The following is a 20,146-nucleotide window of genomic DNA, read 5'->3' on the forward strand; positions in this document are numbered from 1 at the left end:
TACCACAGGACAGGATCAGTGTGCTAAACCAGCTCAGGCAGAAGGAAAATGCATTTTCATTTGGATGGAGAATCGAAAGAAAGCAAAGCGGGTGACTATGACATGTGAAGTAAAACACAAAACACAAGAACTGAACATGGGAAATATGTGGTGATTTTGTTAGATTAGCAGGAAACCTGCCACCCAGCTGCAGAGTTAACTGTAGCCTACTTGTATGTATATGTGCCCTCACTTGTCAGTGAGACTCCTCTTCCAAGCTGTAGCTGGGATGTTCCAGTGAACTAACTAAGTTAACAAACAGGGTGCCAGCAAGCACACATTTACTGTTGTTAGGAAGATTAAGAAACTAAGATCCTATAAAAAAACAGCTATTTACATAAAGAATGGTCTATAGCCGTATTTGCAGGAAAAAAATGGGACTGCAAACAAAAATGAATTGGCCTTTTAAAAATTAATAGCATTCATGGTCACAAAGCGTATTCAGGTGTGACCCGAGGAAGGCTCCAAGGCAGAAACGTTGTGTTTTTCTTCTTCTCTTTTCAGCATGGAATAAACCTTTTACTTGTTCCTTTGCAGCCTAAGCATGCTGACGCAGTGACCACCTGAAGTATTAAATACATGCACACTAAACTCACATTCAGACCTTGAGTACTTGAGTACCAGTACAGGCTGCAACAATAAAGTTCCACTGCTCTGACTGTGTGGATCCACTAGGGGGCGCTAACTCCGAGACCAGGGACTCACCGGCTCGCCTTTCATATTCAGTTTGGCCTCCTGCGCGTTGATCAGGTTGGCAGGCAGCTGGCCGAGCGTTGGGCAGAGCTCACATGATTCACCCTGGGAACACAAAAAAGTGAACTCAGTCAGAGATTCAAGATTGGAAATATCCCTTATGCACAAATAAAAAAAAACTGTATCTTCCTAAATTTAGTTTGAGAAGCAGTTCTTCAGTGAATCTTGTCCTAAGCATCCTGTAGGGTAGTCACTTCCATGTGCTGAGTGTTATACAACTGCAATTCAACATGCGTGTGCAAATCACCGTTCTGAGATTCTCCCCTAAGACACCAAGCTGTTTAAACCTCGCAGACGCACCTTCTCTCCCTTCAGCCCACTGGATCCTGACTCCCCCTGTTAAGGAAAGATAAGGATGATGAGAAAGGAGCTGGGAGAGAACCCAAGCCCATGGGAGCCATTCTGCCATGTCTTCAAGACCGCAACACATTCCACTCGAAGTGCAGAATTGGATGGAAATAAGAAATGCAATCACTGTAGACTAATCCATTTATTTTGTTGTTTTTACCTATATCATACCTTATGCCATATGGAGGGGGAATTCTCAAGTCTCCCGCGAGCCACAGAGCTTGTGCATTTTCTTAAGGCATCAGGCTAAACCTCATCAACATGCCGGCCTGAACCAGGAAACTTACCTTATCGCCTTTGATTCCGTGGAGGCCAGGAGATCCCTGGAAAGGGAAAGAGGAATGGATATCTTTAACAGTGCTCTAACTGGCCCCCTGGTCAGTCTCACAGATGGGCTCTTTCTCTTGCTGTGAGCAGGCACTGGCGGCCACTGGAAATCATTACAGACTAAAGCACACAAACGTTTTCTAACTGCTCCTCGGCTGAACCTTCTCAGGAGTCTCAGAAGAGACTTTCCTTGAGAGCTGTAATGAGACATACAGTATCTGTCATAGAGGCAGTTAAGTAGTGGAAAGCATCTTTATTGGACTTCTTGTGAAACCGCAGATATTGATTGAGGCCAGGCAGGTGGAGACATCCTTCTGCTTTGCTACAGGGAAGAAATCGAAGCGCGTGATTCTCCCGCTCGGCTCTCGTCCCTGCGGCGGGCTTGCAGCAGAGAGGAGGGAAACGGAGAAGGGGGGGCTTACCGGCACCCCTGGCTCTCCTCCGCCCGGGGCCCCTGGCTCTCCCTTGGGGCCTGGCTTCCCCTGCAGGGCCACGGTGTTCTCCAGGCCGTCCGGCAAGACGGGGCACACTTCACAGGGGTCCCCCTGAGATGGACGGGGAAGAGAAGGCATGGGCAGGTGCATGAAACAACCCCAGGGCTTGGGGTGCACTGGAGCTGCACACACCCCAGCCGAGGGGGACACTGCCCCCTTCAGAACCTGGCGATGCAGCACTCAGCACTCAGCCAGCAGCAGGTCCTCTGCCTCCTCCACGCCTCCAGCCCTGCACGTCTGAGCAGCCGGACGGGGGAACAGGGCCCCGCTGGGCTACTAACACACGGGTATCTAAGGCTGCTGCTGGAAGAGGTGTTAGTGGGTCCAGCAGGGGGTGCTCACCCTGCGGTCTGTGTGGGTCCTAATGCCCCAGTATAGTGACGGGGACACTATACTGTAAACAGGCGCCGTCCTTCGGATGAGACGTAAAACCGAGGTCCTGAGTAGGGGTGTAACCCCGGAGTCTTGGCCAAATTTCCCATTGGCCCTTATCAATCATGGCCTCCTAATAATCCCCATCTCTGAACTAGCTTCATTACTCTGCTCTCCTCCCCACTGATAGCTGGTGTGTGGTGAGCGTTCTGGTGCACTATGACTGAATGTGCCTCTGAGCAGCCTAGTCCTGTAATAGGAAAGATAAAGAGTGTCTGAGTGAGCCCTTACCTTCTCTCCCTTAGGACCCCCTGGTCCCCTGGGCCCCTGAAGAAAACAAATATTCACAAAATCAAATTTGTGCAACAACCTACTTCCCTCCCAAAATACAAATACAAATACCTCCCTCACTATTGGCTGGGTGTGACCTTCCCAGTCTTGTCCCCTCCCACTTGCAGAGGACCCATTCTGATTGGCTGATTGGTGAGGTTCTGATAAATACGTATATGGTACTTCGGATGAACTCACTGAAATGTTGGAACATGCTACCTGTCTGATTTAACATAACATGAAGTTTCGGGAAGTTTCAATGTCAAAGAAAGATGATCTATTAGACCGAGGTTAGCAGATGACATGACTTGAGGAAGGTCACATGGACATGGATGTCAGAAGCGATGTCAGAGATGTTGGGAGCCCATGACCGCGATTACTTACAGGATCCCCAGGCTGACCCTCTTGACCAGGCATCCCAGAATCCCCCTGGAAAAGAAATGCATGACATTACTGCAGAAGGCAAAGAGCTTCTTGACCAGGAGTCTGTTGACTTTACATTATTAACACTGTGTGCAAGGAGGGTTTACAGTACCGACATTTGGAAGTTTTTATTAAAATCCTATGATAGCAGAACAGTTGCAAAGCTCTGCCCCCACACAGTAGGATCAGCTTTAACCGTGTAAATCTCACTCATGATCCTCTAATCACTTTGACATTAATGACACAACTCACTGCTTGCCTGATATACAGTAGGTCACATTATTTAATTTAATCTTTGATTTAACCAGACGGTCTACTGAGAACAAATTTCTGGAGAGTACGAGCTGAGCTTGCAGGGCGTGTGCCTGACCGATCCTTGCTCGAGGGTACAACAGCAGTGTCCCGTCTGGGATCTGAACTCACAACCCTCCAGTGCAGAACCCTGATCCCTGACCCCTCCTCCTCCCAGGCACAGCTCGCCGCTTTTATCAGGTGAGCGAGAGCTGTTCACAGCACCTGAGTGGGGGAGACCAATGCAATCTGACCTGGAAGCACACCCTACAGGTCAGCCATCTGAGCCCATCAGAGAGCTGAGGTGCTGGTGACTAGCAGAGTTTCAGGTGCACAGTCAGCAGGAGGCCTGTCTGCTGTGCAATCTGCAATGTGTGCTTGAAGTGAAGGGCGATCGATCACACCTTGTCTCCTTTCGCTCCGGGAGGCCCTCCAGGGGAGCCCTGTGAACAAAGCACACTCGCATCACCGGCAGGAAACAACTCTGTAAACTGTTATTGAAGTGGGACCGTTCTTGGCTTCAGAATAAAAAAAAACAACGCATTTTGAAGCTGTAGCTTAAAGAAAAGAGTTGCTGCAGGGTTGTAACTTCAAACAGTCTGCTGACTAGGTAAACCAGACTTTCCGTTGCACTTTTAATGTACATTTATTCATACCCTGGATGAACTGCATCCGAAAAAGTAGATTCAGCGAAGAAAGTGCAGGTGTACACCTAGATATTTGAACACTAAATTAAAAGGTGATAAAAGCGTACGAAAGGGAAGTGGGGAATAAACTTTACAACCTGGCTTCTTTGAAGAAACAGATGAGATCCTGGGATATGCTTTTATTATCCTTCAAGAGCAGCAGAAGCATTATTAAAAGGCTACAGGTATACACCAGTCTTCTTCATGCAGCCTTTCTGCTCATAACTGAGGACTGAAGAACTTTGCTATTCGTGGGATTAAAACTGTAAAGCTTCATTCTGGAGGGGTTTGAATTAATCCTTAGTTTTTTGGGGGATCTCTGGTTCCAGCTGGAGAATATTCCCGACAGGTCAGATTCTTACTGTACCTGAAGAAAGAGGTTCATGCCTCATGACACTCACCGGCGGTCCAGGCACCCCAATTCCGGCCAGCCCTGGGACACCAGGTGGCCCCGGCTCCCCCACCAGCCCCTCTGGCCCCACAGGCCCCGGCTGACCCTGCAGACAGCAGAGGCGCAGTGAGACAGATCGAGAAGCAGGCGCTCACAGGGGCAGCGGGGCTGCAGGTAACTGGGGTGAGAGTGTATGAGGAGCTGAGCCAGGCAAGGGACCTCCGGACAGGCACCTCTTCACGGTGTCAGGAGCACAGCTAAAAACCCGGAGGTCCCGTCTCCGGGAGCCAAACACACAGCTCCATGACCCTGAAGTGGAAATCTTAATCGAAATCACCGGCAGAGAGGGAAATGGACAACAGAAAACATCAGTCCTGCAAACTCTTGCCCCCGGATATATATTGACGGTATTTGAATTTGAGGGCCACTGTATTTATTATTGTTGAACTGAAAAAGGACATAAACAGATACTGCAGTCTTACTTTTTGACCTTTGGGACCAACCACGCAGACCTCCCCCGGCCGGCCCTGTGGTGAGGAGAGAGGGCACTGGGATTAGGAACATCAACACCCCTGAACCCCACTGCACACACACACACCCCTCGGCACCCCTGAACCCCACTGCACACACACACCCCTGAGCTCCCCTGAACCCCCACTGCACACACACCCCTCGGCACCCCTGAACCCCACTGCACACACACCCCTCGGCACCCCTGAACCCCACTGCACACACACCCCTCGGCACCCCTGAACCCCACTGCACACAAACACCTCGGTACCCCCGAACCCCACTGCACCCCCCCCCCTCAGCACTCCTGAACCCCAGTGCACCCCCCCAGCACCCCAGAACCCCCCACTACACACACACCCTTCGGCACCCCAGAACTCCCCACTGCACACACACACCCCTGAGCTCCCCTGAACCCCCACTGCACACACACCCCTCAGCTCCCCTGAACCCCACTGCACACAAACACCCCTCAGCTCCCCTGAACCCCACTGCACACAAACACCCCTCGGCACCCCTGAACCCCACTGCACACACACACCCCTGAGCTCCCCTGAACCCCCACTGCACACACACCCCTCAGCTCCCCTGAACCCCACTGCACACAAACACCCCTCAGCTCCCCTGAACCCCACTGCACACAAACACCCCTCAGCTCCCCTGAACCCCACTGCACACAAACACCCCTCAGCTCCCCTGAACCCCCACTGCACACAAACACCCCTCAGCTCCCCTGAACCCCCACTGCACACAAACACCCCTCAGCTCCCCTGAACCCCACTGCACACACCCCTCAGCTCCCCTGAATCCCACTGCACACAAACACCCCTCAGCTCCCCTGAACCCCACTGCACACACACCCCTCAGCTCCCCTGAACCCCACTGCACCCCCCCCCCTCAGCACTCCTGAACCCCAGTGCACCCCCCCAGCACCCCAGAACCCCCCACTACACACACACCCTTCGGCACCCCAGAACTCCCCACTGCACACACACACCCCTCGGCACCCCTGAACCCCACTGCACACACACACCCCTGAGCTCCCCTGAACCCCCACTGCACACACACCCCTCAGCTCCCCTGAACCCCACTGCACACACACCCCTCAGCTCCCCTGAACCCCACTGCACACAAACACCCCTCAGCTCCCCTGAACCCCACTGCACACAAACACCCCTCAGCTCCCCTGAACCCCCCCCCGCACACACACCCCTCGGCACCCCTGAACCCCACTGCACACACACACCCCTCGGCACCCCTGAACCCTACTGCACACACACACACACACCCCTCGGCACTGGAAAGTTTAAATGCGGGATGAATGACGATATTATGAAGCTAAACCCACTGATCGCTAGACTACTGTGTATTATTCTTTATCAAAGCAGATGCTGTAAATCGTTCACGTATAATATACTACTTGTGCAAACACAGAAATCAGCTCAAAATGCAGAGAAACTCCCTGATCTACACGTTTTAAAAACTACTTCATTCAGATACATCATCTGAACACAAGCAAAATCACTACAAGGCACAAGAATTTCATTATTTCAGTTTCAGCTGTAACCTTGCCTTTATGGCCAAGTGCTTGAAAAGATTAAACAGCTTCAATCTCCTTTAATAAGCTAACTTTTTTTTTATTTGCACAGTCAATGCATTTCCATTGATTTACCGAAGCTCAGCTACTCTGTCTCAATCGATATGGCATCAGGCGGATCCTGCAGTGAGGAGGGCTTCACGCCAGAGCCTGACCTGCAGAGCACTGAACGAGCGACCACAAGCCAGAGGCAGGAGTGCTGCTGCACTTGAGAGCTGGGCTACGCAGAAGAGTCCCAGTGCCTCAGGGCGGGCTTGGAATGAAGCCCACGCCAGGCCCCGATCTGTCCCCCAGAACACAGCACATGATGATCTAGGAATGAAAGCATCAGCATCCTAAACATTCTTTTGGGCAGTTTCTTCTCTGATCAGCAGAAGATCAATCCTCCGTCTGTCCATCTACAGGACCTATCTGTCCTCCAGCCTCCTGCCTTCTGTTTGGGCCCAGTAGCCCAGAAGCCGCTGTGCTAGCTGTGTGGCGGAGTGGGTACATGCCTCTCCAGGCAGTGGGAAAGGTGCAACATGCCTGAGTGAGATGGCTTGATGAAAAGCAGAGAAAGTCGGGGATACTCACGTCCTTCCCTGGGGTCCCCGCCACACCCTGCTGGCCCCCATCCCCTTTATTGCCTTTCTCCCCCTGAAGCACAGAGGGAATGAGGGAAGAGGAGAGAGATGAGCACGGTCAAGACACACGCCGCAAACCAGCAGTATTCTGACATTCCCAGGGCTTATTATCAGCGAGAGGGGGGGGAATCTGTAACATGCATCTCTTCACATGCAGTATCCAGGTCTTCATCAAGGAGAGGGAGAGCCGTGCTGTCTACCTTAGAGCCCTTGAATCCTGGTGCCCCAATCCCAGCAGGACCCTGAGAAACAGTCAAAGAGGAAGAATCTCAGTATGATCCCAGTCTCAGGTCCTGCCCTTCAGGTAACGATCAAGGAACACAGAAGGAGAGCGCGACTCCCTGCAACTGCAAAACTGTCTCCTCGGGTCTCAAACCCATGTCCGAGAACAGCTGGCCCGAGCACTCGTATTCACTCCTGGTCCTGGAGGGCCAAGGGGACCCTAATGACCTGACTGGAACCACCTGGTCACCTAACTGGCTAGTGACCTGTTTCCAGTTCTGCAATCCGTGAGGTCTAGACGTCCCCTGTGAACCCTGGTGGACTTCAGCCCCCCAAGACCAGGAGTGAGGGCGCCGGACCGCCGCTACACCGGGGTGAGAAGAGATTTCTGGGTGTTTCTCAGTGCACAGAGAGCAGGGTGACTCACCACTTCGCCCTTCGCTCCCTTCTCTCCCTTGGGTCCCTCTGAACACTGCAAGAGAAACAGGGGTTACAGCTCACTCCGAGCAGACAAACTACGGCAAGCTGAGCTGTCCATGACGCATGTCAGCCTGCATGTCCACATTGCAGCAAAGGCAGAGAGCACTGCCACACAGGACTGGCAGCAGACCTGCCTTTCCTCGGGTGCCCTTCTCCCTCACTTTACAATGGTATCGAGGACGGACGCATTCAGGGAGAAATAAGGACTGCATGTACTTACAGAGCCTGAGAAACCAGCCTCAGTTCCCACACAGTCTGCACCCTGATTAGAAAAGGAAAGTAGCAAAATGTCAAAAACAACCTACCCTTTCAGATACAACAACATACAGGTCATGTAATGTGGAGAAATAATTTAGGTGACTTTAATGTCTGTTTAAAAATCCAAACACATCAGGCATAGTCATATTAATTCAGCTTGTCATTTCCTTATCTTAGGGTTCAGGTCATAATGATTTTATGTCAAATGTCAAGTTTCTCAAAGTGCCTTGCAGCCAAAGCAACAAATCAATCCTATGTATTGTACAGTAACACCGGGAACAAATGCAGGGAGGCTAGACCAGGAGTGATATGTCATGTGGGACATGGATCAGGTTAAGATTCTAGCAGCTGGGTTTTGAAAAACAGTAGGGTCTCGAAATCTTTTACAAATTTGGAGATAGTAGAACACAGAGAGGTGAAACTGATCTGAAGCTTATTAACGGCACCTTTCAAATCAGTGGCACCACGGGCTAGGATGGAGAGGCGAGTCCAGTAGGTAAGTGGGCCTCTCCCTGCCACCTGCTCAAGTAGCCACAGCATGATTACTCGTTTCTTTTAGTTGATCAATATTATGTAAATTAAATTAAAGCCAATGCATTAATATTTTAATTATCATATAAGGGAGGGTTACCTATTTCTTTTATCTACACAGACTGTATACTGTAGTACATTATGTGATGGTATGGGGTGGACTGGGTTATATGGGAATTTGGCTATTGACTGTTCTCTGCATCAAATCCTCGTGAATGTTGAGACCCTGGTGTATTGAAGCCAGTTGATGATGTCTTTATGACAAGCCTGCACGCAACACTGTCTAGAGAGGAGAAGGCAGTACACTTAGTGTCGCCTGGATACAAAACAGACTATACTCCTGTACTGGAAAATGAGCTCTTGCGCACAAACAAGTCTGAACAGTCCAGTTTCTCGTACCCGTTCTCCTTTCTCTCCTTTTGAGCCGTGAAACCCTGGAGCTCCCCGGTCTCCTTTCTCAGCCTGTAACACAGACACGGAGCGTCACAGTCACCATCACCGTCACGGTCACTGCCGGCCAGACAAGCCCCTGGACACACAGGTCTCAGTGGTCACAGCCAAGCAGGGAGAAACCACGACAGACAGATACAACACGTCTACAAAACAAATCTTTTGTTTTAGTCAGTCTAGGAATTAGGAGACGAATTCAACATTATTGCTCTGTGTGCGGTGCAGCGGCTGTCAGACTGGCCTGGATCCTGTAGGGAGCGCTCTCGTCCTGAAAGAGAGAGAGAGAAAGAGAGTCAGACAGCAGCAGGCAACGGTGCTGGACAGAGGAACCCCCAGACCAGCACATCCTCACGCTGCTTTTGGGGACAAGGGTACACTGCAAAAATGGATCTAATTTCTGGCATCATCTTGCATTAACAAGCTTCCATAAGAAAACCAGATCAAGAAGGGAATATCGTAGGCTTTAACTGAAAAGATTTGCAGTATTCTACAGCTAAACAGTACTGTACATACTTAATAAATCAAAAACACTGTGAACAGATGAACCCTACAATAGATTAAAAGAAGGTTAATTCTTTCACAGAATCGGATCACACTGCCTGCTTCAGTTAGAGCAGTGCTGCAGGGCTATACTCACTCTCTGCTCCTGGTTCACCTGGACACAAGGGGCACACTGAGGAACAAAACAGAAAACACACCTTTCACTCACATTTCCCAAGACATCCCAAGTCACAAATCTAACACCTCTGGTCAGAACATAGGAATGGTTTCAAATCCCATTTAGTTTCTTTGATAGCTAGGAGCTAATTAAAACCAAGGATATCATCCAGCTGTTTCTGTATCCTGTTCTGGTATCCTGGTATCCTGTTCCATAAGCCCTTTGTGTAAGGAAGAGATTCCTACTCTTGGATCCACTTAGCTTCCTCTTGTGTTCTCCGGTTCATGTGTCACAGTTCATTTTGAAGAAGTCCGATGGGTTGACTTTGTCTTTGTCAGGGCCTTTGAAGATTTTGAGTACTTAAATCAAGTCCCTTTGTAGTCTTCTCTGTTCAAGGCTAAAAAGGTTCAGTACTTTGGAGTACTTAAGAGCCTTCTCCAGGGGCGCTGTACAATGGCTGACCCTGCCCTCTGACCCCCAGCTTCTCTCCCTGTCTGTATGTCTCATGGAGAGCAAGCTGGGGTATGTGAAAAAAATACAAATTCCTAATGCAAGAAATTGTACATGGCTAATAAAGTGATCTGATCTGATTCCAGAGCTTCATGTTAACAGCAGGTGTATTTACAACTCGGGACCAGCAGGTGGGGTTGTAGCACAAGTCAAATTCCATCATCACTGCTGAAAGTTTGAGACGGGGGGGAGCAGACTGGCGGATGAGAGGTGAATTATCTGCTATTACTTTGTCTGATTCACTGGAGACGGAGATCAATGGCAGCAGAAGACTCCCTGCAGCAAAAAACTAAAGACAATTCCAATCCTCCATGTGGGAACAGGAACTTCATAATCACTTCTACATATGCATCATTGGTGAAAAGAAAAAAAAATGCAATTAACAAAAAAAGTTTCAGCCACCCAGAGAGCTTGTGTCAAGTCACACTGGAGCAACCTCAAGCTGTTTTTAGAAAAGACGTTTCAGGTTTTCAAGCTCTCGGCTTCTCGGGCGTTCTGTGAGTGTCTGGCAGGCTCTCTGCTTGCTCACTGTTTCCTACAAGCTGAACTAATTTTCCCATGGATCCTCTAAATCCCAGCGGTGCAGCAGGAACGTGCCCGGAGGCGTGTGCTTCGCCTCTACCGCTGCGCTCTTTTCTCACGTCTGCCTGTGACGACGCGCTGTCACCACTCCGTCCCCCGACACAGGAGAGCTCAGGCGTCTTGGCCATTCAGCTCACTGAACAGGGCTCCTGCACCCCCATTGCTTGAAAGGGGGTTCACACTGGCTTCCCCTGGTTCGCAGAAGACCAGGAAAAAGTGCCAAAAGTATTTCGGATTTTTCCCGGGACGAGAAACCCCTGATGCGGTTTGACCAGCCGGAAGAGTCTTGCCACTTACTTTGTCTGCCGCATCCTGCGTCCCTGATTGAACCTGGGCGCCGTCAGAAGGACGAGAAAAGAACACAGCCCACCGTCAGTCCCGCTGTGGCAGAATACTGGCCATCGCAATCTGTAAGGAGCCCGTTGACTACAGACCCTGAGCAATCTGGCACCGGCCACCTCCTTGGTCCACAGTCACATCGCCCCACCCCCGAGCGTCCACACCTTCTATGGAACTAAACTCTCACCCAGGTCAGCTGCCAACTGACCACTGACTGACCAACCAGCTGCTCTGCTCTTGCTACCTTACTGGCCAGTGGGCCAAACACATTTCCACCCACCTCAGCCGTCTGAGGCAGTCAGAGGGCGAGACAATGAATGAGACAGCGATTGAGGCAATGAATGAGACAATGACTGAGTGAGACAGTGAGGGAGTGAGACAGCAGTGAGAGAGAGAGACAGCGACTGGGGACGATCGGCAGTGAGAGAGAGAGACAGTGACTGGGGACGACAGGCAGTGAGAGAGAGAGAGACAGTGACTGGGGACGACAGGCAGTGAGAGAGAGAGAGACAGTGACTGGGGACGATGGGCAGTGAGAGAGAGAGACAGCGACTGGGGACGACAGGCAGTGAGAGAGAGAGAGACAGTGACTGGGGACGACAGGCAGTGAGAGAGAGAGACAGTGACTGGGGACGACGGGCAGTGAGAGAGAGAGACAGCGACTGGGGACGACGGGCAGTGAGAGAGAGAGACAGCGACTGGGGACGACGGGCAGTGAGAGAGAGAGACAGCGACTGGGGACGACAGGCAGTGAGAGAGAGAGAGACAGCGACTGGGGACGACAGGCAGTGAGAGAGAGAGAGACAGCGACTGGGCACGATGGGCAGTGAGAGAGAGAGAGACAGCGACTGGGGACGACAGGCAGTGAGAGAGAGAGACAGCGACTGGGGACGACAGGCAGTGAGAGAGAGAGACAGCGACTGGGGACGACAGGCAGTGAGAGAGAGAGACAGCGACTGGGGACGACAGGCAGTGAGAGAGACAGCGACTGGGGACGACAGGCAGTGAGAGAGAGAGACAGCGACTGGGGACGACAGGCAGTGAGAGAGAGAGACAGCGACTGGGGACGACAGGCAGTGAGAGAGAGAGACAGCGACTGGGGATGACAGGCAGTGAGAGAGAGAGACATCGACTGGGGACGATGGGCAGTGAGAGAGACGGGCCAGGGGATCTTCTCCTGTTCTCCATGCTGGCCCTGCACTCCAGCACTGTGGCATCCTGGGAGGCAGGGACAGCCCCCACAATGAAGGGCGGAGCCCAGCACACACGGAGGGGCCTGTTATCCCACTCTGGAGCTCCGACCAAGGCACCTGGGAGCGCAGACTGACAGCGGGGCAGACACCAGGCTCACAGCTGGCTCGCATTACGAAATCCACGTCCAGAGGCAGAGAAGATACACAATGCTCTCCTCGGGAGGTGTGATGCGCGATTCAGTTTCCAGCGTGTGCGCACATGCCTTCCCAGCCTCCGGCTCCCGGCAGGTCACATGGCTGCCGCCAGCGGGCGCACTCTGGCCCTGCTGTGCACGCTTGCAGTGGCGTATGGAGCAGTGCCAGCTCGGGCTGCAAGCGGGCCCCCTTCCCTGACACCCCCCGGGCTGCCAGAGGGCACTGTGCCCCGCGTGCAGGATGGCAACACACATAACAGCTTAAGGTGCAGACAGCCAGTCTGCTCTGGGTAACCGCCCAGGAAGAGGACAGTCAGTCATTACTCATTAATACAGGTGCGATGAAAAGCTAAAGCAGAAGGCAGGTAACAGAAATGGGAGCAGCAGCTCCGCAATACTGAATCATCAAAGGACTACAGCACATGGAGAGCTAGAAAATCCTCGCTGGTCTGCAAGCACCAGGGGGATCTGTGGCCAGGCCACACCATCGCTGCAACGGAAATCTCTCCGGAACCGGGACGGAAACGGATACCGAGGAGCAGGTATTACACACGCTTCGCCACAGAGAAAATGAATAAAACGGGCATCCGCGAATCGAGGGATGTATGTCATTTTTTAAGCATTAAAAAGGTGGAGGAAAAGATAATATAAGAACGTTAAAAGTTCGATTGCGTAAACCATTCTGAATTCTCTAAATTCCCTTAGGAATTATTAGAAGATGAAAAGAGAAGAGCATGTTATTTTTAGATTGCAGTACCTTCATCAAGTGCATGCTACATTAATTTCTCTGAGGATGAAGAAGATCATGTTGTCAGCGAAAGGGGCCCTGCACTCTTCGGTGCTCTGTGAGGGTTAAACTTTGCAGGCGGCTCATGAGAGATTATCATGTGGTTAGTGGTGTGCTGCACATATTGAATGGATTTACATCAGGGCCCGTCTGTCTGCGGATAAACTCTCTCGCAGCGCCGGCCTGCGCTCGCCTCAGCAGCTGCAGGGGAAACAATAGCGCTCATCTGAAGCACAGGAACGCTCCAACAATCCTTCAGCCAGCTCAGAACCACAAGTCCCCAGCAGAGCATCAGGGAAAACAGGAAGGAGTGAGTGATGCAGCCCAGAAAACACACAGACAGAGAGCCTCAGATAAAGCAGACAGGGCAAAAGCAAGAAAAAAAAACTTCCAAAGGTTTCTGGAAAATGGGGAAAATAAAATCTGGCTCCTTAGAGAGTTCCTCTTATGTCTGTCGCAGCTCATTCCCAAAATCCTGCTGCATGCAGATCTGGCAGAGCCAGAGGACTGGGCTGGAAAGACTTGTATCGAGTGCTTCAGCCTGGGAGAACAGCATTGCCAGGGCCAGAAATCCCAACATCGCCACAGTCCCGGAAAAGGCAAAAAAAGAAAAAGGAACAAGCCGTCCTGGCAGGGAAGGAAAAGGCATTTCTTCCTTTCCGATGGGAGAGCCGAGCTGGGAGGTCAAGCTGACGTGGGCGCTTCTGAAGGAGCAGAGGAGCTGTCCGAGCAGGAGATTCGCGGAAAAGACGGGATACGGGACCCCGCTTCAGGAGGGACAGGTGCGCCGAGTGGTCCCCAAACCCTGTCTGGGACAGAGCCGCTGTACAGTAGTGCCCATCAGCTCCCAGTATTCCCAGTAAGCGTGATCAGCGATGGTGCACATGGACAGAATTAAACCCTCATCAGTGCAGCTGTATGAAATACACGGTCTTTGAGAAGCCACAACACGAAAATGCTTCTAAAACCCTAGGTGCTCCTACATGTTCGGATGTCCTGTATATTAGCGTGTATGAAACGTGCCACATGTAATGTGTCAGTTAGCCCCGTCTGTGCCCCCCTCGCCCCTCGTGCACCCTGACCTGTCCTGCACCCCATCCGTCACCCCCCTGCTCTCCCAATCCAGATCTCTCCCACAGCTCCCCAGGGAATACCTCAGGGACACAGCATTCCTGACACGCCTCCTGAAACTTCCACTGGATCGTTTTCTTTCTTGTTTATATGTCAACAGTATTTTTGAATCTAAGCTTTTTTTTTAAAACAATGATTATTTTTACTGAACTTCCTTATTGAATATTTGAGTAAAAAACTATAATCACAGCACTAAAAATACACCAACATCTGCAGGACTATTATCTAGGGAGGGCCGTTGTACAACCCAATACACCCCACATTCCCATAGCTCCCCCACACCCGCAACTACACCCCACTGCTCCCCACACCTGCAACTACACCCCACTGCTCCCCACACCCGCAACTACACCCCACTGCTCCCCACACCCGCAACTACACCCCACTCCCCCAGTGACACAGCCCCCCTGCGCTGCCCAGGCTCACCTGTGTGTCCCCGGGCCCCTCCTCTAGACAGAAGCAGCGTGTGTACACCTTGCCCTCCGGCTGTGGCACCACCTCCACCAGGTTGGACCGCGGGCTGCTCTCTGCGGCACGCCGGCTTTTTGGGGTGTCAGGGGGGCACTGCCGGGGACAGACATGGGGTCACCATACCCACCCTTCAGACGATATTCCTCTTTCTTCCAGCATCTGCAAATCCGCTCCACAGCTGGAGCAGTCGAGTCCGCAGTCGACAATTATCCGGCAACAGCAAGCTCAGAGATGACAACGAGCAGGACTGCAGAAGCACAGCAGTGTGTCTCCCGCAACGGCCACTCACTGGGGTGCAGTCACAGGACCTGCACAGCTGGAGCTCTTGCTGTCCTGCAGCACAGCCCTGGAACACGCCGAGGCTGGGAATGGGGAACAGGGAATCGGAAGGAAGACTTGGTTTCCTGGGATCTGCGTGCAGCACCTCTTACCCGAGCGCCAGGAATCTCACAGCACGACTCCTGGATGGCCAGGCCAGGGTGACAGTACACCGTCATCTGCTGGATATCAAACTACAGGGGGAGTGAGAGAGAGCGAGAGAGGGCTCAGGACTGCGCCACACACAGCCCTGTCTGTATCCTCTCTACAGCCCAGTGGACAGTCAGCTCTCTGACCCCCAGACCCACCTCTGCCGCTGCCCCGTCAGAGGCGCGGATCCCCAGGAGGGTGTGTCCGTGAGGCTCCACCGCCCGCCTGTCGTCCAGGGGCTTGGTCTCGATGGAGCTGCAGTCCACATAGAGGGCGGCGGCGCCGGCCCGGACGCTCAGGGCCACCTTGTGCCAGCGGAAGTTGAAGAGTGAGGCCACACCCTCGCCGCTGAACGTGCAGCCCACGAACCCGTCCCCCTGGTGCTCCCGCGCCTGTGCCCGCAGGGACAGGGTCCGGTCCGGCCCGTTCAGGTCCAGAGAGAGCTGCCCGGAGAGACGGGGTGCGAGGGCAGAGCTGAGAAACGCAGAGAGACAGCGGGACCCCCCCGTGCCCGAAGAGGAGGCTCGCAGCCGTGCCTGTCCTGAGCTTTGCCCCGAGCTGTACCTGCGGGTACCCCTGGGGGTCGGAGATCTGGAAGAGGTAGACGTTTTCTCTCGCTGTCTTCTTCTTCAGCAGCAGAGTGATGACCAGTGTGAACTCCTCCGGCAGTCCACGGGGGAACACCTGTCTGGGGGCAAGAGACACACAGACAAGTGAACTGCTAATGATAGTGAACTGTTAATGATACACTATTACACTGGTGTACTGGAGACTGGCTAGTGAACTGCTAATGACGGTGAACTACTAATGATGAGCTCGTGAGCTGCTGGTCACATTCTAGTGATCTACTGGTGACTAATAAACTACTAAAGAAGTACTCATGAGCTGCTGGTGACTGACTAGCAAACTACTCAGTGATATATTAGTGAACTACTGGTGACATATTAGTAAATTATTAGTGCCATACTAGTGATCTACTGGTGACTTACTAAAACCCAAATTATGAACAACTGTAAAAGACATTGGGGAAAATTAGTGGAGATCCATGCCAAGCCAGGAAAACATGAAACCACACAGATACTGCATGTTTTACCCAAAAGATTATCTGTTTACATTTAACCTAGACAAGCAACAAGAAACAAGCGTTCAGGAAGACTGGCTTTCAAAGGCACCTCAGCTTGTAGGCTCAGGTAAGAGTCTGTATGTGTGGGACTAGTCTGGGCCTGCAAGGCAGTGATTTATCACGCTGGAGAGCCGGTGCAGAGGAAATGAAGAGCGCAGCTGCCCGGCACAGCCTTCACAGACACAATCCAGTCTAAACAAAGAGCACTTTCCTCTTCGTTGCCCAAGATACACACAGACAGCAAGAGGCCAGAGGGAGTCCTGTTCCAACTTGCTGTGCACAAAAGCAAAGGGCCAAGCAGAGAATGATCTCTACTCCCAAACAGGTGAGCAAAGTCCAGAGATCTCGTTTTCACAAAGGCAAGAGTATCGTGGTCAGAGGGGGCTCACACATTAGAGAGAACTGCTCAGAGAGATGGAGATTTTTATCCCATTTAAACACCGAATTCAGGATAGAAGTACAGTATTTTGGTTTTCTGTGGGTATTCTCTAGTTATTTTGAAAACAAATGCTCTGCACACATACAGAAACAACAGTGCTTTGAAACAATTACTGTTAACGGTGCCATATTAAAGTTTATCATTGTTGTTACGGGATCTTTCATACTTCAAAATGAACTGCAAAATATACCGGTGAAAAAAAACGCAGGGATGACGTGGGCAGGTGTTCTTGTTCCTTGGTGTTAAAATAATTCCGCATTCCTTCTGGTGCTGATGTTCGAATTTGCTGGAGGAGCTGGAGAGAGTGAACTCATTCTTACCGAATTCCAATGGGAAACGGAAACTGCAAACGACCGGCTAATTCCTGAATAATGGGTTTGACTGCGAGAGGAAGGGGGAGACGAGGAGAGGGGAGGAGTGGGGGGCTCTGTCCCAGTTCCACACGTGGCGCGAAATCCCTGCGACGCACTGACCTCCCTGACTTGTGATAAAACCATTAGGAGACAAACTGCAAATTCTCAGAGCCAAGCTCCTGACCTTGCCCTGAGCTTCTGGGATATTAAATTAATAGCAGAAGCATTCACTGGAAAAAGAAACAAGATAAAGAAAAAAAAACTCTGAATACCAGGAGCTCCAGTTTCAGGGAGGAAACCACATGCTGTTCTGGTGAGCAGACTGAGAGGGGGGTGTGTGGGCCTGTGCGCGTGTGTGCAAGGAGAGGGACAGGTTCACTGATGAACCTTGCAGAACCTCAGCGCAGCTCCCTCCTCCCTCAGCTGACTGCTCTGCCCTCTGAGCCCCCTCTGCCTTTGTCCTCTCCGGTGCGCAGTGCTCGGAGACGTCCCGCGTGCTCCCGAGACGCTGCTCTGCTTATACATCCCTGCTGTCCATCCGGTTCTTAAACTGAAAGTCCCTGCTTCTGTAGCCTTCAAACCCCTCCACTTCCAGTGCTGGACAGCTGCTTGACCTCCAGGAGAGGCCTCTGCAGCACCATGCTGACAGAACTTTCTTCTGACCCAGAGCTCCGTTGTCAGGAATTCACTCGACACGGCTGAGGAGGCGAAGGCGGTGGCCATGAAGAGGGCAGAAGGATTTATATTTAAAAAATTATACTCATTTAAAAATTAATTTTCAGTCCAGATGTGGTGTTTTTTTGCATCTTCAAATCCAGATGTGCGAACTGATACAGCAGCTTTGGAATGGCTTTGATATCCAGCCAGCCAATGAGAGAAACAAGCAAAAATAGAAGAGCTCAGGGCAGACAGCCAACAAGCAGGACACTTGTACTGCATTGAGCAAAGATCACAATTCATCACTGCACTCATTCTAGAAGTTAAGTCAACCAACTGCATCCTGAAAGCCATGTTCATCTGGCTCTTTACCAAAAACAATTAACTTTTAATCTACCTCAAATCAGAAGACAGATGGAGGTATGATGTCTTTTAGTTAGTTCTTTTATTTCCTCAGATTGTGTAGCTGGATCACATTTCTGAGGATCGATCTTTAACAGGGTGTTTTGTCAATAACTAATAAATGGAACCACTTTTTTACTTAATTAGGGGGAAAGAGGTAATCATCTACAAATAGCAAGCCATTGCAAACGATCAATAGATTCAATCAGCACGGAGCAGTTAGAGTTATTATAAGGAGAATATAGACCAGGGAGTCAAATCAAAAAGCTCCACTCTTCAGAGGTGTACCATACATCTTTCAGAATCGTAGATTACACATCCATATCAAACACACCAAGCTTTATGATTTTATAACACTGATGATTTTTTTTCGTATTGAAAAGAAATGCAGCAACTGTATTTTTATAGGGAAAACTCCATAAACAGCTGCAGTTTGCTAGACTTTTACCACAACTCCCAGAGCCAGAGGCAATGAAGAGAGCAGAACAAGCCTGGAGCAGTTTCTGCCCAAAGCAGTACAGTCCCAGAACTGGCCACTGAATCACAGAAGACAGCAGCCCTTACCTTTTACCTCTCTGTAAGCAGACACTGCTATCTGGTGACTGTGCACTAGAGGGCAGTTAGGCCTGATCAGAGGCAGAGAGAGGCAGTCTTACTCAGTAGGTCCGATCAGAGGCAGAGAGAGGCAGTCTTACTCAGTGGGCCCGATCAGAGCCAGAGAGAGGCAGTCTTACTCAGTGGGCCAGATCAGAGCCAGAGAGAGGCAGTCTTACTCAGTGGGCCAAATCAGAGCCAGAGAGAGGCAGTCTTACTCAGTAGGCCCGATCAGAGGCAGAGAGAGGCAGTCTTACTCACTGGGCCCGATCAGAGGCAGACAGAGCCAGTCTTACTCAGTGGGGCTGATCAGAGGCAGAGAGAGGCAGTCTTACTAAGTAGGACAGATCAGAGGCAGTCTTACTCAGTGGACCGGATCAGAGGCAGGTTTCCCAGCCTCAGGATGATTGGGCCTCTGGGATTCCGGATCTTCTTCACCTCAGGGGCCTTCAGCAGCCCAAACTTCCTCACCAGATTGAAACCTGAACAGAGAGAGAAGCCAGGGACATCAATCATCTTCTGAAGAGACGCTTTATTGATAACAAGTTCTACTGTATTAATCTCCAGCACAGCTCTGGCCGCTTAGCTCCCTCTTCAGCCTCTGAGCTTCATTAATCTAGTTTGCTGTAAAAGATAAGAGAGGACTCCAGCTCTCTGTGCAGTCTGGTACCTGCTCCATGCGGGCCTGGAATCAATTGTCTATTGACTTTGAGCAGCCTGCTGAAATACAAACACTCGGTAAGGATTTATTCTGACTCAGGACTGGCTCTTCAGAACAATTCTCACATTTTTCCTTCCTGAAGTTACTTTAAACATATGCAGATTTATCTTTACACCCCAAATATTTTTAATTTTCAGTACTGATTTTTCCAAATTTGCCTTCGTTCTTCGAAGACAGCGCCAAAGGAGCAGATGGTACTTTAACAACTACAGTAAATCGGGAGATAGTCACCAGAAATCAAAAAACACAATTTGTAAAATTTTCCTTTCAGGAGAGTAGGTAACATCTGAAAGGCAGGCCACACTAGGAATGCTGGGTCACATTTCTGAGACGAGTCAAAGCCGTTGAACCCCTGAAAGCACAGGAGGCTGCAGCACAGTGAGCACAATGCCATGGGGG

General features: G+C 51.0%; 1 protein-coding gene across 7 annotated transcripts in view; it reads right to left on the bottom strand.

Annotated features, from left to right (window-relative positions):
* col16a1 (collagen, type XVI, alpha 1) overlaps positions 1-20,146 on the bottom strand; it is a 59,884-nt gene that overhangs the window by 32,305 nt on the left and 7,433 nt on the right. For 6 of the 7 annotated variants that reach the window (XM_088602449.1, XM_088602448.1, XM_088602446.1 and 3 more), the window contains exons 4-25: positions 19,391-19,508; positions 16,023-16,146; positions 15,617-15,901; positions 15,422-15,502; positions 14,946-15,083; positions 11,173-11,205; positions 9,763-9,798; positions 9,367-9,393; positions 9,075-9,137; positions 8,107-8,148; positions 7,834-7,878; positions 7,385-7,426; positions 7,135-7,197; positions 4,937-4,981; positions 4,465-4,560; positions 3,782-3,820; positions 3,048-3,092; positions 2,625-2,660; positions 1,890-2,012; positions 1,428-1,463; positions 1,093-1,128; positions 745-837 (exon numbers count right to left, since the gene is read on the bottom strand). In XM_088602449.1, coding sequence (XP_088458575.1) covers positions 745-837; positions 1,093-1,128; positions 1,428-1,463; positions 1,890-2,012; positions 2,625-2,660; positions 3,048-3,092; positions 3,782-3,820; positions 4,465-4,560; positions 4,937-4,981; positions 7,135-7,197; positions 7,385-7,426; positions 7,834-7,878; positions 8,107-8,148; positions 9,075-9,137; positions 9,367-9,393; positions 9,763-9,798; positions 11,173-11,205; positions 14,946-15,083; positions 15,422-15,502; positions 15,617-15,901; positions 16,023-16,146; positions 19,391-19,508 — 1,646 coding nt within the window. The remainder of the gene's footprint in view (positions 1-744; positions 838-1,092; positions 1,129-1,427; positions 1,464-1,889; positions 2,013-2,624; positions 2,661-3,047; positions 3,093-3,781; positions 3,821-4,464; positions 4,561-4,936; positions 4,982-7,134; positions 7,198-7,384; positions 7,427-7,833; positions 7,879-8,106; positions 8,149-9,074; positions 9,138-9,366; positions 9,394-9,762; positions 9,799-11,172; positions 11,206-14,945; positions 15,084-15,421; positions 15,503-15,616; positions 15,902-16,022; positions 16,147-19,390; positions 19,509-20,146) is intronic. The other variant, XM_088602447.1, reaches the window with a different exon arrangement.

This window comes from Lepisosteus platostomus, chromosome 13 (genome assembly GCF_059453375.1).
Source record: "Lepisosteus platostomus isolate fLepPlt1 chromosome 13, fLepPlt1.hap1, whole genome shotgun sequence".
NCBI classification, from domain to species: Eukaryota; Metazoa; Chordata; class Actinopteri; order Semionotiformes; family Lepisosteidae; genus Lepisosteus; species Lepisosteus platostomus.